This window comes from Alligator sinensis, unplaced genomic scaffold (assembly GCF_000455745.1).
Source record: "Alligator sinensis unplaced genomic scaffold, ASM45574v1 scaffold1086_3, whole genome shotgun sequence".
Lineage (NCBI taxonomy): Eukaryota > Metazoa > Chordata > Crocodylia > Alligatoridae > Alligator > Alligator sinensis.
In genome coordinates, this window is record NW_005841975.1 from 2852117 (window position 1) to 2873676 (window position 21560).

The following is a 21560-nucleotide window of genomic DNA, read 5'->3' on the forward strand; positions in this document are numbered from 1 at the left end:
TGAAGACAAAGCCCACAATCCCAGGACCCACCAGACACTTTGTAATCCAACAAGCAGGAGGAAGAGCTATTTACGAGCTTTGCTCACCTGTGTAAAAGTGATTGGCTTGTCCCTGGAGATATAGTCCGCATATTTACATGTAAACATCCCACAGTCGCTGCCATTCAACTGCTGTGGAATTTCCTGAGATTAAGGGACAGGAAAAAAAAGAAGGTTACACACAAATTCTTCCATCCCATTTCAAACCTGCTTTCTGCCAGGCACAGACTCAGTATTGCACATCCTAACTACATTCCCAGCATGTTCATGGGTTTATCCCAGCACACCAAATATAAAAACTCACTCCCAAAACACCTACGTTACTACACCGAGCTAATACATCATGTTCCTGTGGCTCGTGCATAATATCTGAGGGAAAGTCCATTTCTGCCTTGAACACTGAGCAGCACAATGGGGCCCTGGTCCCTGGGACCTTGACTCCACCAGAAACAACTTAAAATCGATACCTCCACTTTAATTATACCCCTCCCCCATCACTTGCTGGAATCAGCCGCTGTAGAGGTCAAGCTACAGAAGGATCAGCTTTGGCACTGCATTTCATGGGACCTGCACATGCAACCCTAAACTTTCAGAATTTCCTCCCCACAAGTTCTCAGCAGTGGCTCAGTACAAGAAAGCCAGATCTGCCAATCTCCACTTGCTCTCCAACTAATTAGAGAAAGAAAAAAAACTGCAGCTGTGGGGGAAAGAAGGGATGGACTAATGAATGGGATCCGTTATCCTGCCCAAATAAGGACATACAATCTGTAGACCTAGAACTGGAATTCAGAGCTGCTTCTGTAATGCACCCAAGCTGCTGGGAAGCTGTGGGTACTGGGCAGAGAACTCTTAATTAAAAGTAGGCAATGGTCAGTGTGAGGCTACAAGTATCTGCAGCTGCATATACCTGGGGTCTTTTCCATCTCTGAAACCAGCAGATGGTGGCAACATGAGGAGGGAGGATCTATACTGACAAACTGCTTGGAGAACCAGACATTTGAGAGAGAGAGAGATTTTTAAAAGGTTCTAATTCACGGATTCCCAAAGTTTTGCTCATGGAGGACTCCCTTAATATGGGCACTAGATGCTGGGAGCAGCAAAGCAAACCAATCGGCAATGCAACACCACCACATTCATTTAATGACAGGATGGGATCTGATCCCTAATCCAAACCACCACACCTATACATACATGGCAGGAAGTGCAATTCTGGGATCAGGCTCTAATCACACCTTTGCTACTTAACAGTGCAGAGAAGAGCCTGGAACCATAACCCCAGGCTTCAACTTGCTAGTGCAGGTGGTCTGAAGCTGACAATCAGCTGATTGTGGACCCCAGCCCTTGACCATAGCAGGGCTAGTTCAAGTCCCCAGAAGCCTCAGAGTTGGAGCAGACAAAATCAGCTGATTGTCAGCCCCAGCTGCACAGCCCCACGTCTCAAGCTGTTCAGGCTGAGGCTGATAGTCAGAAGACTGTCAAAACCTTGCTTCAGCAGCTTTGGGCAAACTGCCACACAAAGGATCCATTCCAGATCCCTATACAGTCTCGGCCCCAGCTGACTGTCAGTCCCGGCCACATGTTATGTTTTAAGCCACCATGAAAACCTGATGTCAAAATGTTCTGCATTATTTCTGACTCGTCTCCCATTTTATGGCACCTTCAACTGAGTGCACGTGTAACACACAGCCCACGTACGCAGCAATTAATACATTAAAATCATGGCATAGATGCAGTGTGTAGAGGGGGGACACAGAAAACCACATCCTGTACAGAAATTGACTGTTTCAGCAAGTGGCACTCTCTCCGCGCACAGCCCATAAACTTGCCTGTGACCCTTCAAACCAAGACATGTATGCGCAAATATTGCCGACGTACATGCGATTTCATGCTGTAGAGAGTCCACTCCGAAGAACAAATATCTACATTCCTTTTGGTCTTACTTTCTTCCAGCAGATATTGACTATGCAAAAAAAAAGAGTGAAAGTGTCAGGCATCTTCATGTTTTAAGCCAACAGTCTGTACAGTTATTGGACTCTCTAAAAATTATATGCCAATGGTTACAAATACAATGAAGAATGTGGTATTGTGTCAAAGGTAACTCCTTCTGTGCCTAAAACTACATAATATTACATGTGATTTTAAATCCCAAGTTAGTATGAGCTTATCTACAAGGCTTGTGCATTAAACTCTCTCTCTCTCTGATCAAAGCCATCAAGAAAGCCAAGCATACAAGATGTGGTCATTATTCTGAAGCCCTTGTAGATCCTTTCCTCAGAAATCATTTTCCAGTTTGGAAGTGGAGAAGGAATTACAGGTGGCTTTTTAAAAAAAAAAAAAAAAAAACAGTTTAAAAGACAGTAACTATTACAGGTTCAGTAGAAGAATGAATGGCAAAACAGTTTGCTTTGGAAGCAGTTTGCTGGGAACAAGAGGAGGAAGGGGAAGAGGAACCAGGCACCAAATCCTGTTCTGGGAAGGTAGGTGAGCCAGGGTTGCCTGTGTGCTTGGCTTGCTGGGGGCTGTTTGGTGGGTTTGTGTGCTTGAGTATGTGCTCCGAGCAGCTGACTGGACTGACTGCTGATTGACTGCCGCCTGGGTGTGACAGAGGGCTCTAACAAAGGGGCCTAGCTAGTCCAGGCCCCAGGCCCAGGGCAGGTATATAAAGGAGTCAATCCAAGCAACCAGGAATAAGCAGCAGCAAACAAAACAGTTTGCAAGCAGTTTGCCAGTCAGTTCACATGTCAGTTTGTGGCCCCGCTTTTTGAAAGAGCCTGAAAGGGAATATTTAAAAACAAAAACAAAAAAAAACAAAAAAACCCACATAATTAGGACTGACTACTACATAGTTTTATTTTAGCAGCTAAAACTCAGCAGTCAGACCAAGACTTAAGCCCCTTGCTTAGCTAGCGTGAGGGGGAGTTTGCTTTGAAACTCTTTCATTCCTTCACTGGAAGCTTGCTGAGAGGAAAGAGGTTGCAGGGAAAACGGAACCCTTCAGATCAAGGAGCAACAAACAGGCCAGCTACAAAGGAATTTGCCACGGAAGGTCTGTTGGAAAGAGGCATGAAATTAGAGGCAGCAGATCAGAAGACAGAGACATGGCTGGAGGATGTTGCAATCCCACAGCCACTTCCAACTCTTCCTCTCTTCTGAGGTGCCTGTCCAGGCAGGAGCACACACCACTGAGGCTTCCACTCAGGTCCTGGTCTGGTGCTGTGCAGAATGCGGCTTGCAGATTCCTTCCAGTGTCAGCCAGGTGGGGGAGTGCCTGCAATGTGAGTGGTGTCTTCTGGTGGTGTCCCTCAGGAAGAAGGCAAGAGAGCTATAGGAGGAGGTAGCAAGGCTCCAAAGCATCCTCCGCCATGATGATTTCATCGTTTTGATGTTGGAGGAAACCTCTAGGACTGTGGAGGAAGGATTGCCAGAGGCGGTGCTAGAGAAGGAAGAGGGCACGGAGCCCAGGAAGGTAAGAGCTTGTATCTTTTGGCAACAAGAAGTCATCATCCCCACGTGCAGTGGTTTGCCTAGAGAACAGATATGAAGCACTAGCTACAGAGGCAGGAGCGCACATTCCATGGGTGAAAGAGGCCATGTCAGGAATCCCCAAGGTGGGGAGGGCCAAGGCAGCTGCCACGAAAAGGAAGAGATGGGTGTAGGTGGTTGGAGACTCCCTTCTGTGGGGGACAGAAGGATCCGTCTGCCAGCCTGACCTGTTCTCCTGGGAGGTCTGCTGCTTGCCTGGAGCCTGGATCTGAGATGTCACGGAAGGATTGAGACTCAGCCACGGGCAGCTCCCAGACTACTACTACCACGTGCTGCTCATCCATGTGGTGGTGCACACATGAATGAGCAGCATGGGGTATTGATACAGCTAAGGGTGACCCAGAGCAAATCAAGAAGCACCGAGCAGCACAGTTTGGGAAGAAGGTGAGCAGCCCTCAGTGTGCAAGACCAGGTTAGGGACTATTTAGAAAAACTGGATGTGTACAAGTCTGTGGGGCCAAATAACAGTCTGCGTGGATTCACCAAAGGCAAGTCATGCCTGATCAACCCGATTGCCTTCTATGAGGAGATAACTGGCTCTGTGGATGCAAGAAAAGCAGTGGACTTTAGCAAGGCTTCTGATAAAGTCTCCCACAACATTCTTGCAAACAAGCTGAGGAGTTATGGGTTGGATAAATGTACTGTAAGGTGGATAGAAAGCTGGCTAGATTGTCAGGCTCAATGGGTAGTAATCAACGGCTTAATGTCTAGCTGGCAGCCAGTATCAAGTGGAGTGCCCCAGCAGTCGGTCCTGGGGCTAGTTCTGCTCAATACCTTCATTAGAATCTGGAAGATGGCATAGAGCACACCCTCAGCAAGTTTGCAGATGACACCAAGCTGGGGGGAATAGTAGATATGCTGGGGAGGTAGGGCTAGGATCCAGAGTGACCTAGATGAATTGGAGGATTGGACCAAAAGAAATCTCACAAGGTTCAACAAGGACAAGTGCAAAGTCCTGCACTTAGAATGGAACAATCCCATGCACCGGTACAGGCCTGGGACCAACTAGCTAAGCAGCAACTCGGAAGAAAAGGACCTCAGGGTTACAGTGGACAATAAGCTGAATACGAGTCAGCAGTGTGCCTTTGTTGCCAAGAAGGCTAAAGGCATACTGGGCTCCATTAGTAGGAGCATTGCCAGCAGACCTAGGGAAGTGATTATTCCACTCTATTCTGTACTGGGGAGGCCACATCTAGAGTACTGTGTTCAGTTTTGGGCCCCTGACTATATAGAGGGGATGTGAACATGTTGGAGAGAGTCCAGTGGAGGGCAACAAAAATGGTTCAAGAGCTGGAGCACATGACTTCCGAGGAGAGGCTGAGGGAACTGGGCTTATTTAGTTTGCAGAAGAGAAGACTGAGGTGGCATTTGATAGCAGCATTCAGCTACCGTAAGGGGGGTTCTAAAGAGGATGGAGCTGGACTGTTCTCAGTGGTGGCAGATGACAGAAGGAGCAACTGTCTCAAATTGTAGCAAGGGAAGTTTAGGTTAGATATTAGGAAACGCTCTCTCTCTCTAGGAGGGTAGTAAAACACTGGAACAAGTTACCTAGAGAGGTGGTGGAATCTCCATCCTTGGACATTTTTAAGGCCCAGCTTGACAAAGTCCTGGCTGGAATGATCTAGTTGGGGCTGGTTCTGCGTTGAGCAGGGGGTTGGACTAGACATTACTTCCTGAGGTCCCTTCCAACCCTCATTTTCTATGATTCTAACTACAACGTTCATTCAGCAAACTAAAATGCATAGTAACTTGTCAGTGCATCATATATCAGAGTTTGTGTACTATGCTGTTAATTTTTGTTTAATGAGGTTTGGCAGGTTACTTTCAAAGAGTGCTAAGAACAAGAGTGGGTAAAGGTATTTGTATAGCTGGCCCAAAAGGGTGCAAGTGAAGTACATTACCTCAAATACTTCTACAGAATTAAAGTTCTTTTAAACAGCTTAAACCTTCTCATGGGATCTCAACTATAACTTCAATTTTATCATATGCTGGCAATGAACACACTGGGAATGGAGATTTCTGTTACGCAAGCACAAGTCTTGTGCTAATAAAAAAATCCCATTCTAGCTAACAATTCCAGAAAAATCTCTCTCCTAGGAGGGAAGTATATAAATATGCATTCAAGGAAGCATTTACTCACCGCAAAGTTTCACATATCTTGTAGCCATTTTGACCCATTGAGTCAAAATATTTAATGTTCTTTCTTCTGACATCTATCACCTGTTATGGAAGGACAGGAATTGGGGGGAGGAGGGGAAAACCCAACAGTGAGCCATATCAGACCAAAAACTAAAGCTGTTTTTAGCTTTTCTCTTCCAGTTCAAAGGAAGGGCCAGTTTGACTCACCACTAATCCCCAGTGCACCTGGAGGTGAATTGGCACCAAGATGAGGTCCTTACTGAAGATGTCCACACCTTTCGTCCATCTTCTTACTGCTTGGTAACCTCCAGAAGTTAATTTGGGATAGAAAAAAGTGCTGAAAGCATGAAGCACTGGCAACCCCTGCTTGTTATTTCTCTCCACCAGAAGATTCATGTAGAAATTGATCACCTGTATAGAAGGGAAATTTTAGAAGGGAGGGGAAGAAAAAAAAAGAGTCATGCTGGATTTCCTGTCTACTCAAATTCACACCTTCCTGCTGGATTAAGGCAAGAATCAGAAAACAGCCCTGTAAACAAGTTAGAATGGAGTTTGTGGCATACTGATTAATTTATGTACAAACAGACCAATTCCCATTAGATCAGTTTTACCTCATCGTTGAGCCACTGATGGTTTCTTAGAGTTTGGATGTCCCCACGAGTGACCTTTAATTTAAAAGCACTGCTCAGGATCTCATTCTGCTGGCCACGGCCAAGTGCATTCATGATCTCTCTCTCCATGTCCTGAAACAAGCAATTCCACAGTGACTAGTGATGCCAAATTGAGCAGACCAGGTAGCATAGCACAGTAAACCAGGAAACACCTGGTCATAGGGCAGTGCTGGAGATGGGATACTAGCTAGTGCTGTTTATCAGGGCAGATGGTCACTAGCAGTGGCAATTTTCTGCCAAGGTGTATTCATCTGGTCCTTAGCCACTGAACAATATTCTGTATTTCACAGTTACTGGGCATGTCTACACCTGTATTAATGCACTTTTCCTAATGCACATTAGCAAAACCACACTTTTTTAGCCTATTGTACTGTGCATTAGCATATTTGCATGGTTTTTAATGCAACACTTAAATGCGCAGTAAAACAGGCTACTGCACATTAAAGTAAAATGTGTAGATGCCACATTTGGACTATTTTAAAGTTGCTTCAGTCTCTTGGATCAGCCAATACTCTCTCCATGAGCCAGAGCCCAGATACTGTCACGCGGACTTTTTAGTTTAGAAGTTGGTTCTCAAAGACTGAGGATTACAAGAGTGCAAGAGGTTTCACAGAAATAGTTCCATAAAGTCTAAACCCAGCACTACCTGCATTTTGGACTATCCTATTTCCACTCATACACAAGTACCCTGAATGAGCAGGAAGAGAAAAGTTATGTAGCATATACACATCAGCAAATGCAACGGAGCACATTTAAAAGGAGTATAGAGAACCATTCCCCCTGGCAGTACTACAGCTGCTATGATCCAAGATCCAGAGCCAACCACAAAAAGCACTCAGTGCTAGCTAGTGGGAAAGTGAATTTGAAAGGAAGTCTAACTTGGTAATTTAAAAAACTTCCAACTTCTTGCAGGTATTTTTAAGCAGGGGAGACAAATAGGGTAAGGATGACAGACAGAGAGACATATGGTGGTCACAGTAGTGTGGTTTGGAAGAAATCTGGTTTCGTTTTATGACCAGATCACAAAATGCTTAGACACAGGAGCAGAGGCGACCTGAGCAGGGTGCAGGGCCCGGGGCAAATCAGCCATTGTGGGGCCCTGCCCCTGCTCTGATCCCACAGCCCCCAGCCCTGAAGAAGCTGCTGCCTCCATTGGCAGCGGCAGGAAGCGAGTGGCTGGACGCAGAGCCACCACTCCACCAGGCTCTGCACCACAGCTCCTCAGCCCAGCTCTGCAGGGCCCCCCAAAGGGCCCAGGGCAGTCGCCCTGTTTTGCACCCCCAGGGACAGCCCTATGATGCAGGAGTAGAGGTGGATGTCGTTTTCTTGGATTTTAGGAAGGCCTTCAATACGGTATCTCATCCCACTCTCATAAATAAAGTGACTGTGGCTTACATGTTTACACAGTCCAGTGGGTGGCAAAATTGGCTTGGGGGTCGCATCCAGAGTGGTAGTAGATGGGTCAGCATCGACCTGGAAGGATGTGGGTAGTGGGGTCCCACAGGGCTCGGTCCTTGGACCTGTACTCTTCAATGTCTTCATCAATTACTTGGATGTGGGCATGAAGTGTTTGAGGACAATACTAAATTGTGGGGTGAAGTGCACACTCCAGAGGGTAGGGAACGATTACAGACAGACCTGGATGGGTTGGAAGAGTGGACAGAACACAATAGGATACAATACAACAAGGACAGATGCAGAGTGCTGCACCGAGGGCGTAAAAATATCTAGCACACCTACTGGCTGGGGAATAACCCTCTCAGCAGCACAGAAGCGGAGAGGGATCTCAAAGTCATAGTGGACTCCAAGATGAACATGAGCTGTCAGTGTGACAAAATCATAAGCAAAGCTAATCACACTTTATCATGCATCAGCAGATGCATGACAAATAGATCCAAGGAGGTGATACTTCCCCTCTCTGCGACACTGGCCAGACCACAATTGGAGTACTGCGTCCAGCTTTGGGCGCCATACTTTAAGAAGGATGTGGATAACCTCAACAGGGTCCAGAGGAGGGCCACTCATATGGCTAAAGGTTTACAGGCCAAGCCCTATGCAGAGAGACTAAGGGACCTGAACCTCTTCAGCCTTCGCAAGAGAAGGCTCAGAGGTGATCTTGTGGCCACCTACAAATTCATTAGGGCGGCACAGTAAGGAATCGGAGATGCTCTGTTCACCAGGACGCCTCTTGGGGTAATAAGGAACAATGGCCACAAACTAGGAGAGAGCAGATTTAGGCTAGACGTCAGGAAAAACTTCTTCACGGTAAGGGTGGCCAAAACTTGGAATGGGCTTCCAAAGGGAGGTGGTGCTCTCCCCTACCTTGGGTGTCTTTAAGAGAAGGCTGGATAGGCATCTGGCTGGGGTCATCTGACCCCAGCACTCTTTTCTGCTCAGGAAAGGGGTTGGACTCGATGATCTGTTGCGGTCCCTTCTGACCCTAGCATCTATAACTACCACATCCTATGCACCTGAAAGTTTACTCATCCTTGGTAGATGGACAGATACGAGCTCTTAACTGGACAGACTTCAAAAGAAACACAAGAATAACCAAAGAAAAGGCTGAATGATTCCATTGCTTTCAGGATTTTCTGATTCAGAAAGGCAAAGTGAAAGGGTCCAGTACCTCTGTGAGCTGTGGAAGGCGTTCTACAATCTTTTCTGAGCTTGGGTGTTTCTGTTCTTTTACTCCAAGTGTAGAGGGCCTACTGGATGAGGCAGAGCCCAGGCATAACCGAACTGACACCTCCTCTGAAAGGTCAGTCTCAGCACGTCTCTGTTGGGAGGAAGGAACCTTAGTAGCATGCATTTTGTTAGCATGTCATTGCCAATCTTGTTCGTATACAGAACAAAGTTTTCTGCAGTTACCCCCATGAGAAAATTCTACCCCCCTGCAGAGTTGAACATGCCACTGATTCCCCTGTGGAACAAAATAAAACATTCTTAGGATTGCAAGCACTGCTAATAGATTATTAATGCTAAACATTTCAGTTGGTATTTATATGCAAAATATACCTTTGTATCAAAACTTAATTGTACTTGGGTTTTAGTTAACATGTTTGTCAAAAGCTACTTGGATCATCTGAAAATTTCTTTCAGGTTTTACAAACAAATTTCCACAGGTAGCAATTACAATTTTTTACCAACAACTGTGAATAACAACATCCATGCTCCTCAAATAGAATGATTTACAAAATTGAAGCAAGTTAGAAATGTTTCAATCTGGAAAGAATCCTAGTAATTAGAAAAGAGCTCCTCCAATTTCTGAACTGGATGCTTCACTCTGGACTCAAGCGTGACCAGAGAAAGTAAGTGAGGACTGCTCCCTCCCAGGTGTTTGAAAAGTGGCCTGTTGTACCACTGGCCTGTTACAGGGCTGTGATGCAAGTTCCACAGAATTGCACATTTTAAAAGTTATAACCAATTAGCTTCTGAGAAGAAAAGAACAGAAAGTAGGTCAGTCACACGACCCTACTAGGAAGCTTAGATTGTAAGGGTGTTCCTCTTTCTATACATGCTTTTCAAGCGACCACACTCCTACAAAGGCCACACACCACAGATACAAGCATGGCTGGTCTGGGCAGGAAGAGAAAGATATAAAACTGTTTTCAAGGTACAAGCATGGCTGTTCTGGTCAGGAAGAGAAAGATATAAAACTGTTTTCAATCCTAGTTACAAGATACAAATTCACCAAAGGGTGGGGGTGGAAATCCAAGCTTACCCCTCTGTTTGTTTGTCCAATTGTTGTTCCAGGTTCTTGAGGGTTTCTGGGGGGGGTCCGATATCTGGGACAGAGAAATGGGTCATGTTTCTCACACGATAGTTTGGGGCCAGAGGTTTGAGAGGAAGCTGCTACTGTAGGGACCAACACAGCTAGTACCTCAGTAAAACTGCAGGAAATACAAAAGTTAAGAGTTGTCCATCTTAAAGCCCCAATACTCTGCCGATGTCAATAGGGAAGATGGAAAGAAAAGGTAAGTGGTTTCAACTTTCCTTCCACTTACAAAAATGAGGTACTACTGCTGTGTCTACAACACTAGGCCTAAGAACATACAGCTTGACCTTAGAACTAATCTTAAAAAGTTGAAGGCCACATGACCTGGTAGACTGTACAACTCCCTGTCTAAAAGAGGGATAACAATACCACCCTCCTTTACCCAGCACTTTGAGATCTATTGAGTTAAGAACTGCAAGAGGCAGTGTTATAACACAGGACTAGTTTTGATTGTCCTATATAAATAAAAAAAAATTCCCCCATGCAAAACACAAATATACCTAAAGGATCTGAATCCAGACAGCTTCACTACGCCAACCCCAAGACTGAGAGCACAGAGGAGGAAAATAGTGGGTTGCTAGAAGATTTTTACTTGCCTTCTTTTGGGTAGTTAGGAAAGACTTGCCTTTGATATTCTTAACAGGGCAAGGAGTTACCCACTTGCAGAAGCTGAAGTTGTCAGCATATACACGCCAAAGAGAAACACATTCAAGAACACACACCTTGTGATCAAAATCAACCTTTCTCCAGTCTGACATGGGATCCCAAACTCATTACAAATAATGCAGATTCAATCTAGCATGGGTATACACAGACGTCTCAGAAGATTTACCAACTAGCTTCACTTCTATATGACTCAAGTGATTACTTTTTCTTCAAGGCAAGGAAAAATGCATTTCAGCTTTCTAAACCTAATCAGGAACAACTGCACAACTGAAGACTTAACCTAACATTAATATATTTTGATAACTGTTCGGACTTAGTTGTACAAACAGTCCAAAAACTAGTTTGTGTCCCACAGGCTAGCTACTTCACAGTCTGCTGTAGCAAAGGACCAGCCAATGGACTGTCAGAGTGTCATAGTAAATGCTGCAGAGAACAGAAACAGCAAGGTTAAACCTTCCTTCCCTCCACTAACTCCTGCGCACATGGGGAAGAATGAGACATTTCTTTCCCAAACCTAAAAGCTGCGATTGCCATGGGGTCTATAAAGCCAGGCTGCCTTCTACACCAGCATCTACAACTACAACTAGCCTGAGATCAGAACATCCAGCTTGGAGAAGCTTTTGAAGGGAGGAGAGAAAATGCTATTCTACCTTGTCAGAAAAGAAGCTTAACTCAAGTGTAATACTAGGGTAAGAGGACACAAAGGCAACAACTGTAACTCTTGTTTCCTCCAGGATTAAACTTGGGGCAGTATTGCTACATCTGTATGCTCCTTCACACACAAGAAGGTAACAGCTCCTGCCCTTTTGAAACCGCTCCAAGAGGTCATGTCCACACTTTCGGGTGCATTCTCTACTGCAGGGGTGACCATCCTCTGGCAAGGATGCCACAAGTGTGGTAAGGCAGTTTGTGTACGATAAGCATAAGATCAGAGGGAACAGACAAGAGGCAGGAAGCAGAAAGCAAAGCAGTGAACTGTGCAGGGACTACAAAGAATCAAAAAGCAGAGCAGCAGATCAGGCAGGGGAAAAGGATCTGAGTGGTACTCTGGAAGGGTGCAGACCTAATTCAAGGCACTCCTGCCAAAAACGTTGGCCCTCAACTGTTCTAACCATCAAAGATTTCTTCTTTCTGGAAGGATTTTAGGAACTATGCACCTACAGTCAACATGCACAAGGTTTTGTACCTGATCATATCATTTCTTCGAGACCAGAGTGGGCTCCAAGTTTCAGTATCTCTGCTACCTGGATGGAAGGACAAGAAAGTGCAAACAGAAAAACAAAAATCAATTTCCAAGTTAGTACCACTGTGGGAACAGCTAGTTCACAGGTTCAATCCGAGCCAAAAGCTTACGCAGGAATTAGATGCCACTCTGACCAAATGCTGCTGCCATGGTAACATTATGACAGCTCTTGCTCCAGGGCATGTTTAGATAGTCTCCCTGTAGGGTAAAGCTATTGAATGATACTATACATCCTTGTGTTGTGAAGCATCTTCCATTACATGTTCTTAACCATTTTCAAAAGCTGGACACATTTTAATGAGTCTCCAGCGGGAGTGAAAGGAAGGGCACCCACCACAACCGACTTTATCACCACCACTAGCGAGCATGACTGGGACAGTCCTGGATTACGTGCAGTTAGCTGCAAATGAAAGACTAGCCTCGTATCAAAATAAGTTTTCATTGGCTCAACTTCCCACAATAAACGTCTTAAGTTGAATGTCAGGGGCATTTAAAACAAACAACACACATACTCAGGGAGGTGTGGGGGGGCACTTTAATTAGCGAGCCATGCTAATTAAAAGCACCCGAGCATCACGCATATCAGCATCCCCTGCACTGAAAAATGCCAGCGGGGGCGCTTTGAACTAAAGGTCATTGAATGAGCTTTAGTTCAAAGTGCCCTGCCACCATTTTTCAGTGCAGGGGATGCTGATACACATGATGCTAGAGTCTGCTGGAGTGCATTAATTTCTGTGCTCCAGCAGATTTGATCAATAGAGTCTGCTCTGACATGCTAGATTTCCAGCACAGAGCCAGCTCCCTGCACATCTATTGGAGCCCCAGGTTTTCAACCTGCTAGAGGGGCAAGTAAGTAGGAAAATAGCTTAACAGAAACAAAGGTCAATTTCCCATTATTAAAAAAAAAAAAGTGCAATTAATTGTTTTAGTGTTGTTAGCAGAATCTTGTAGCTATAATGGTCCAGGAAATGAGGCAAGGACTTTTGCATTTAATTTGAAAACTTGTCAAAGACTATGCCAGCCATGTAGTTTGTCCAATTTAAAAAAGATATTGCCCACAAAAATGTGTTTTTGACAATTCTCCCATCATGAAGCATCCATAAATAGGATATATAACAAGACTTTTAAAGGCTACAATACGTAAGGCCCATGTTTAGGCATTACTTTGACTTGGTGTACCCAAAGGGTTTAAACCTAGTATCAAACAGGTTCAGTGATAGAACTGAACTCTGTTCCAAAAGTACTATTTTCTTGACTTCAGTGTAGAAACTATTTCTTTCCCCCACACCTACTCAAAAGTGAAATTCTCTATTCTCCTCACCATCTGATCTGGTGCATATTGTAGCAAGCCACCTCCAGGGTATACCTTCCCAATACAAAACAAATGTTTTCTGCCCTCATCTTCCGTTTTATTTCCTAATCTGAACATAGTAACAGAACCCTATGGAAAAACACTTTTTTCATTTTTCCCCCTATTTGTTTGGGAAATGCGTAATCCAAAATAGTTTGTATGAACAGCAACATATCCATATTTCCTTATGAGTTCATTTATAATATACTAAAGTTTTCTTTTAAAGAATGTTCTCATTAGTAGGTCATTAACTTTTTAAATACATTTTAACAATCAGAGAGCTCCTCATACTTGGTTGATACATATCGGAACTTCGAAAATTCCTCCTATGTTTGCATGCCACGTTCTAAAAGTAAGAGGGGGGTGGGGAGGGGAATGATCAACAGCTGTGTATAAAAGTAGTCTTCAGGGAAGTATCAGTTAACTTCCACAAAGGCAAGTACGAGTTTAGTTAATACATGACAGATGCATATAAATTGTTCTTTAAGGTGGGGAAAAAAAAGTAATCTCAAATGTAGTAAAGCTATACATGTATAATGCACATCTTAACAAGTTAAAGAACTTAAAATTATCATGAAAAAATGCTTATATTTAGTACTTGAGCAGGTGGCTGGACTAGACTGCCTAAGATCCTCGCCAACCCTACTATTCTACGATACAAGCTGAACCTTTGCTTTGTCTGGACCCTCACAAAACTCAGCATTCCACTGACTTTAGCCAGATCTACATTTTACTGTTGCTGGCATGTAATGTTCATTAAGGGTAGGATTTAAATACTTTTACTCCAGCAGAAACCCACAGGTAGATAGCTGCTGTAGAAGACTATTTATTTTATTCAGGCATCAATTTACACCACTGTATGTTCTGGTGTAGTTTAAGGTACACCTACAAAAAACAGAAGGTTTACCAGTATAGTAAAACCAGCAAGCCTTTTCTAGCACAGACTAGGGGTATGGACAAATGAAGCTGCAGTGAGGCAACAGCATGCAGGAATCTACCACAGAGCAACTGACAGGCAGAAACAGTCCAGCTGCCTGTTACGGTGAAAGCTAAAACAAGGCAGCTTGCCCCAAATGAAACAGCGCTAAGATGCCTTACTTTAACTGTTACTTGCCCATGAGGTGAGAATAGGCAGATAGATGGTTACTGCACATCAAGCTGTTCTGTGGTATGTCACACACTCACCAATTCCACTGTCTGTCAATATCCTACAAATATCCCATGGCTTTAGGATCAATTTCAGAGAAAAAAGCACCACTTGATTGCCTGTGTATTGCAATACAGAACTACTTCCAGAATACATACAGACTTACCGGTCCTTAGTGTCACAAATGGAGGCGCTCTTACTCCACGATAGTGTTCTTCCACACGGCCACCAGCCCTTAGTGGTTCCCTGGAGTAGGTTTGAGTACTTTTGCACAGCAAGAATCAGAAAAAGGAGAAAAGGCTGTCAGAACTTCCTCTGAAGGAACCCCAACACATGCTAGGGTAACCAGGACATGCACATTGTTTAAGCAAGCTGGAACCCCTTCCCACACAGCCCTGGGGTGCAGAACATTAGGCGCGACCACAGCACAAGCAACAGAAGTTGGTCTACCAGGATTAGGCTACCGATCCATTAGTGGGGACTCCCCAGCACCAACAACCGTTTAACCCAGAAAAGAAAAAGGACCATGGAAGCAACAGCTGCAGTTGGAAACGCTTCAAAACACTGCTCATTTCCACCCCAAACTGGGCTTCAAATCTGGTCAACTGCCTAGTCTGGATGAAACCCACATCTTGGTTTTGATTTTACATTTTACTGCTCCTGTCTGAGGTTTGCAGGATTGAATCAAAGGGTAAGCATTTCCCTAACAGATGCAACAGAGGAGCGGAAGAGAAACTGAGAATAGAAAAACTCCCAAAGCTCATCCTTTGTACACCTCTGCCAAGTGTCCCTTGCTCAGTTATTTAAGCCTCTGTAATGGCCACAGAGCCGTTCCACTAGGATAACTGCATACCCTGCAGCAGATTCAGAAGCAGGCTCAGTGTTGAAGTCCTTTGACAATGTCCAGTTAACAGAACTCTGAACAACACTGATAAGTTGTTTCACCAAAACAGCTACAAGGTTCCCTGTAAAGAGATTGCTTTCCCTTTGCCTCTCCCAACAGAGAGATCTAATATTTTTCCCCAGCTATTTTACTAGTAATAATAGTGATCAGTAATTACTTGTAGTGATTTGCAGCTACAGGAGTAGACTTGTTTCTAGGATATTTTTCCTTCACAAATTCCAACAGGAGCTTGTATTTTTCTTTCTCCTGTCTTTGGACACCCTAACAAAATGAAAAAAAAGCTAGGTTAAAAACTACTGCCAAGAACAAGTAGCAAAAATGTTAAAAGCAAATCAAACGCATGAAACATACACGTTGCTGGAAATGCAGGTAACGTTTAGGTAAGGGTCTCTTTCAGCCAAAACAGTGCTCTGGCTGACTCATGTTGAGCTGTTGGTCCTGTTGGCCTACGACCTCTAGAACCTTTCAGAATTGTTCCTTTCCAGGCTAACTATTCCCATTCAGCTGCCAACACCTGCAGTCTTCATTCCTAGTTGTAAAGCTTTGTACTGGGCAAGGGTTTGCAAGTGCCCAGGTTACCACACAATTCAAATACCCTGCACAACTGATCTGTCCTCATCATTTACTAGTCCACCATCCTGTGCATCATTAATGATGATTTTATAATTACTTTGGATGTTTTTCATCAAAACAATGGTCTGGGTTGGTACAAACCCAGAAACTCCTCTCTTCAAAGATGCCATTTACTATTGGGGGGGGGGGAAGGGAGGAGAATCTCCTGTTACAGCAGCTGTGTCTACACATGCAATTAATGTGAAATAATGAACTCCAGAGCAGTTTGAACCGGAGTAAACTACTCCCGGGCACAGTGTCCATACATGTGCCCAGGACAGCAGCAATTTGAGCTGAGGCAGACTAGGCCTGGGCTGGCAGGTGCTAGGGGGCAGACAGGAGTCTGACTCACGGCTGGATGGGCTGACTGAGCACAACTTACAACAATGGTCAAGGTCTGCATGTGTTCAATCACAGTAAATTACCCTGGTATAAGATGGTAGTGTCCCGGACAATACCATCTTATGCCAGCATAAATTAGTTTATTGCAGCCTAATACTGTCTCACATGTAGATAGTGACATTTACTCTGCAACCCGTTAGTCTACTCCGCAGTAAAGAGAGTGTGTAGATGCGGCCAGTGAGATTCAACCTATATCTAACAATCAATGGTATTGAATTAAAGCTTGTTTTCTTGAGGGGTTTTCTTATTTCCACAGGGGTACCAGAACTTCCCTGGAGCATTGCACTGTTCCTACTCTGTTTGCCCTGTAAAGGAAGGGGATGATGACACTTTGGGGAATTCGATTGGGGAGCTCCAACAAACTGTTACAGGGGCTCCAGAGGATTGCAAACACTTAAGTGGGTTAGCCTGCACCTTCACTTCATAAATGGGTGGATTATCAGATGAAGTTAGAGCAGCACCTATGCTTTAACTCGGGGGCATCAAAGATACAGCCTGTGGGCCACGTCTGGCCCTCAGAGCCCTGTTATCCAGCCCCTGGAGTTGCCCTCGGGTCCAAGTTGACCCACACACTGCACAATGAACCAGGCACATGAGAAGAGGCCCAGGAGGCATGCTGCACATGGCATCCATTCCAACCACCATGGGACCTGTGCAGCAAGCCCCAGCTGATCCAGGACCTACACTGCCCACCCCTAGTCTGGGAAGCAGTAAGGATTCTGGAACAGCTAGCACGAGCACTATGTGCAGTGGATCTAGAATGGTTTGGAAGGAAGGACAAAGAGGCAGGGGGAAGAGGGAGAGTCCATGGACCTGATTCAAGCCCCTCCCCCCATATGTAACATACAGGCCAAGAAGATTTTAATGCCTCTACTTTAAAAAACAAAAATTATTCTCAAGGACTAGCCCCAGGACAGGTGCGTGGGAACAGCAAGCAGATTAGGGACACTATGCAAGCAGCTGTGCAGATTAGCTCCAAAGCAACAAGCAAATACAAAACCACAACAGCTCCAGTTGCATTTGCTGGCTGGGATAAGCTGTAGGGGAGGGGCCACGTAAAGTGGCAGAGGTCCATCCACGAGCAGAGGAAGGGGAAGACTATTACTTTGGAATGAGGCAGTTGTCACCTGCTTTACTCCAACCTGTGTGAGGAATCTTCACCCTGGTCAAGGGTCTAACAACACTCATTTTCAGGACTGTGACTCCACTTCACTAACCCTTTCCATTGTACTCAGTACCACATATTACACCCCCAATATGTAGAGTCTTGCTAGACACACTCAGGGAGATACAACACAGAGGAAGCAATCAGATTTCCAAAGTCGTCTTTTGAGTGCTTGCCTCTTCAACAGCAAAGCAAGGCCGTCTCATCCTGCTCGCTTCTGAAGCGGTGGCTTCCAACATGCTGTGCTCCCGGCTTGGCCGCTCCTTTCTAATTAATCCGCTACTCCTTGTTGTGTTGCAGATGTCTCTGGCAAGAGAAAAAAGTAAGGGCTTAACATAAGAATCTGCATCACCTTGATTCAAGTTGCATCTTGGACCGTTTTAGAAGGCACACATCATTTAGGACAGAGATCTGCACTACAGAATTATGCAAATAATTTTCAGTTAGATAAAACCACTCAGACACACACACACACACACACACACACACACACACACACACACACCATTTTTGTTCCAAGAACCCTCCAGGCAAGCATCCCAACACTACAGACAGCTCCTCCAAGGCCCCTCTGGCCCACAGCCAGGAACGTCTATCTACAATGGCCCCCAAAGTCTTCAAACCTCACTCCTCAAGATCCCCGACATTCCCTCTCAGGGCCTCTCAAGGTGCCCCATCCTTCCTCTTTGCTCTGCTTGTTCCTGCTCTTCCTCAGGTTCTGCCCCACCCTCCCTAGGGCCTTTCTGCACAAGGAACATCCCCCTCACTGCAGGAGGGTTGAAGTTTGTTTTTTTTCCATGCCACCAGAATGCAAACTGATTTCACATTGTTGTTACCCAAGCTCGCTCAGAAAGGCAGGCAACATGATCCTACATGGACCGTCTGCAAAAATTGCAGTTTAAAAGACTGAAAGCATCAGGTATTGGCAGAAGAAAAGGAAAAAAAAGAGGAGGCATATCTGTAGTAATGCAGTTCAGTGGAGTGCCCATTGCTAAAAGGCCTCCAAGCAGTTCTATAAAGGACATGAACAGAGCTTAGAAAATATGGAAAAATGCTGCACTAAAGATGGAGGGAATCCTTGCTAAAGAAAAAGGGATTATACAAGGAAAGATGAAGGATTTTACCTCAAGCGATGCACAGTGTGACAAGTAGCAGCTACTCTCTCTTTTCCGTGAGGTATTTTCTTTTCTAGGAAAGAAGGGTGCAGCTATTAGTAATTGTGCAAGGGGGACAGCAGCACTTTAAGAGTCTGCATGAAGAAGAGCTTCCTGAAGAATCCATTTTCAATTTTCTTGGCTAATTAAACCAATATGTAAACCCATTTTACACTGCATCATAGCATGATATCTAAAGCATTAATCTTCCCCTTTCAAAAAGAAAAGAGGAGAAATTCACTGGGCTATGAAGAAACTGTTTTCTTAGACTAGTCCTTTCTGTTTCAAAAGTTCACTACCCAAAGTGAGTGTTTAATACTATTTACCTGGATTATTTTAAACTAGAGCTGTCAAAATGGCAGCATGCAGCTGAAAACAGTTAAATCATAGGAGTGGTGGCATTAAATCCCTCACCACATACACCAACACAGCAGTTCATGAGAAGCCCTGTGGTCTGGATCCATCCCCAGGCCACAGGGCTTCTTGCCATGGCTGTTGGGGTCACTGCTGGCACTAGCAGCAAAGGAGTTAATGCTGCTGCCACCATGATTTAACCATTTAAGGCCTACCAACTCCAATGAGTTGGACACTCCTGTTTTTTGACTAAGTGCAGAGAATCAAAAATAATGCACGTCATTATTACTCATGCTTAATATCAGGACAGCTATGGAGGCAAGCAGGAGGGGAAGCCAAGGGCCAGATGCCACATACAGCACCAAAAATGGATTTCAACACCAAGTGCAGTCCTAGTCCTCTGCTCAAGCCCTAGGAATCTGCCAGTCTCCCTACACATGTAATGCATCATCACCTTAACCTTAAGATTAAATTGCAACATGACAGTGAGGAGGGGGACCTCTCTCATGTCTGGCATTGACTGTTTTCAAAGACTGCAGCTAGGCAGAATAGTATCTGGACTGTCCTTCCTGAGCTGTACAGTCACACAGGCTATGTAGCAGAAAGCCCCCTTTTCCTCTTGCCTGCATTTGCTCTCCCCTCTTTGAATATGTTTTTCCTCTCCTACCTTTCCTTCCTTCCTCTTTCTTTCACTTTAAGATAAGGAATTGTGTTTTAAAATTTGTATGTGTGCATTTTGTATCTCCCCGTGTACTTTGGTATTTTTATCTATTTGTGTGCCATGGCATTACTTTTGTAGCTTATATTTTATACTCCTCACCTTTCAACTAAATGTGTTTAGTAACAGTATTAACAAGGGCAGGAGTCAAACTGCTGCTTCCCTGTATCAGGTGAGCCCCTGAAAGAGCGAGTGAATCAGTGATTGAATGCGTAACACAGTAGCAGACAGCAATTAACACCTAGGAAAGACGCAGATGACAATGTAACAACTGGGAAATCTCTAAACCTCACTGTTCAAGGGCTAGAAGCCCTGGCCTGAGTTAATCAACACCGGGGACCAACTTTTGGGATGACTATCTCCAGACCGACCGCTCCCAGAGCCCTATTCAAAATTCATCAACGGACTCCCAAACCTGTACGTACATGCGGACGACCCCTGGGGCTGACAGATGCCATCCAGTAGCCACCGAGGGGGAAGTCCCACGAGGGTCAACGACCCCTGGATTGGACAAACCTGAAAACTGGGGAGTCACCAAAGTCTGCCAAGGACAGATAAAAAAGCAGTGAAAAGTGACCCTCAGTGACACCCTCTTAATCTCCAACTTGACCAGCACCTGACCTGTCCAGCCAGAAGGACTAGCCGGCAACCCCCTTCTGGAGGATAACACCACGCTGAAAGAAGCCTCAACTGGCCATCGACGACAGACTCCAGCGCTTGATAGGTATACCTGACTCTTGTAGCTTGCTACTGTGTGCGTGTGCGGACCAGCCCCAAGGTTTACGATTTAACTTCATTACAGTGTTTCAAGCCGCCTAATAAACCAGAATTTTAAGGATCCCAAGTTGGACATTTGTAGCCAACAGCTATGCCCATTTGGAAGTTAAAAAGGACTCAAAGCCTCATAAATAAGCATTACACCACACCACTTTGGATGAGTTCTGGACCAGGAAGACAATAATGGATTCATGTCAGTCTTACCTAGTTGTAGCATTTCTATTCCAGATGTAGACCTTGTCAGTCTATCTTTCGGAGGATCAGAAGTTTCTGAAAAAGTCTTAACAATAAGAAGGAAAAACTTGAAAATAAACCTGGATGTGATCAAAACAAATGTCTCAGCCTGCCTCACCCAAGGTCGCTGGATGACTATCATAGGTTAACTCTAAATTGACTGGTTAGGATTCATAGATGTTAGGGTCGGAAGGGACCTCAATAGATCATCGAGTCCGACCCCCTGCATAGGCAGGAAAGAGGGCTGGGGCTAGATGACAGTTCAGTTTCTCTAGTCTCTCCTCGTAGGGCTTGGTCTGCAGGCCCTTAACCATATGAGTGGCCCTTCTCTGGACCCTCTCCAGGTTATCCGCATCCCTCTTGAATTGTGGCGCCCAGAATTGCACACAGTACTCCAACTGCGGTCTGACCAGCGCCCGATAGAGGGGAAGTATCACCTCCTTGGACCTATTCGTCATGCATCTGCTGATGCACGATAAAGTGCCATTGGCTTTTCTGATGGCTTCGTCACACTGCCGACTCATGTTCATCTTGGAGTCCACTAGGACTCCAAGATCCCTTTCCACTTCCGTGCCACCCAGCAGGTCATTCCCTAGGCTGTAGGTGTGCTGGACATTTTTCCTCCCTAGGTGCAGCACTTTGCATTTCTCCTTGTTGAACCGCATT

At 45.0% G+C, this 21560-nt stretch overlaps 1 protein-coding gene across 9 annotated transcripts in view; it reads right to left on the reverse strand.

The window, feature by feature from the left end:
* Positions 1 to 21560, reverse strand: part of SENP2 (SUMO specific peptidase 2) — a 36963-nt gene that overhangs the window by 1609 nt on the left and 13794 nt on the right. For 7 of the 9 annotated variants that reach the window (XM_025200803.1, XM_025200802.1, XM_025200804.1 and 4 more), the window contains 13 exons: positions 20865 to 20940; positions 18782 to 18845; positions 17834 to 17963; positions 15636 to 15739; positions 14741 to 14838; positions 12020 to 12077; positions 10114 to 10282; positions 9019 to 9168; positions 6333 to 6464; positions 5929 to 6132; positions 5723 to 5802; positions 1915 to 1999; positions 88 to 183 (listed from right to left, as the gene is read on the reverse strand). In XM_025200803.1, the coding sequence (XP_025056588.1) occupies positions 88 to 183; positions 1915 to 1999; positions 5723 to 5802; positions 5929 to 6132; positions 6333 to 6464; positions 9019 to 9168; positions 10114 to 10282; positions 12020 to 12077; positions 14741 to 14838; positions 15636 to 15739; positions 17834 to 17963; positions 18782 to 18845; positions 20865 to 20940 (1446 nt within the window). Of the gene's footprint in view, positions 1 to 87; positions 184 to 1865; positions 2000 to 5722; positions 5803 to 5928; positions 6133 to 6332; positions 6465 to 9018; positions 9169 to 10113; positions 10283 to 12019; positions 12078 to 14740; positions 14839 to 15635; positions 15740 to 17833; positions 17964 to 18781; positions 18846 to 20864; positions 20941 to 21560 lie in introns of all 9 variants that reach the window. The other 2 variants (XR_003093395.1, XM_014518695.2) reach the window with 2 other exon arrangements.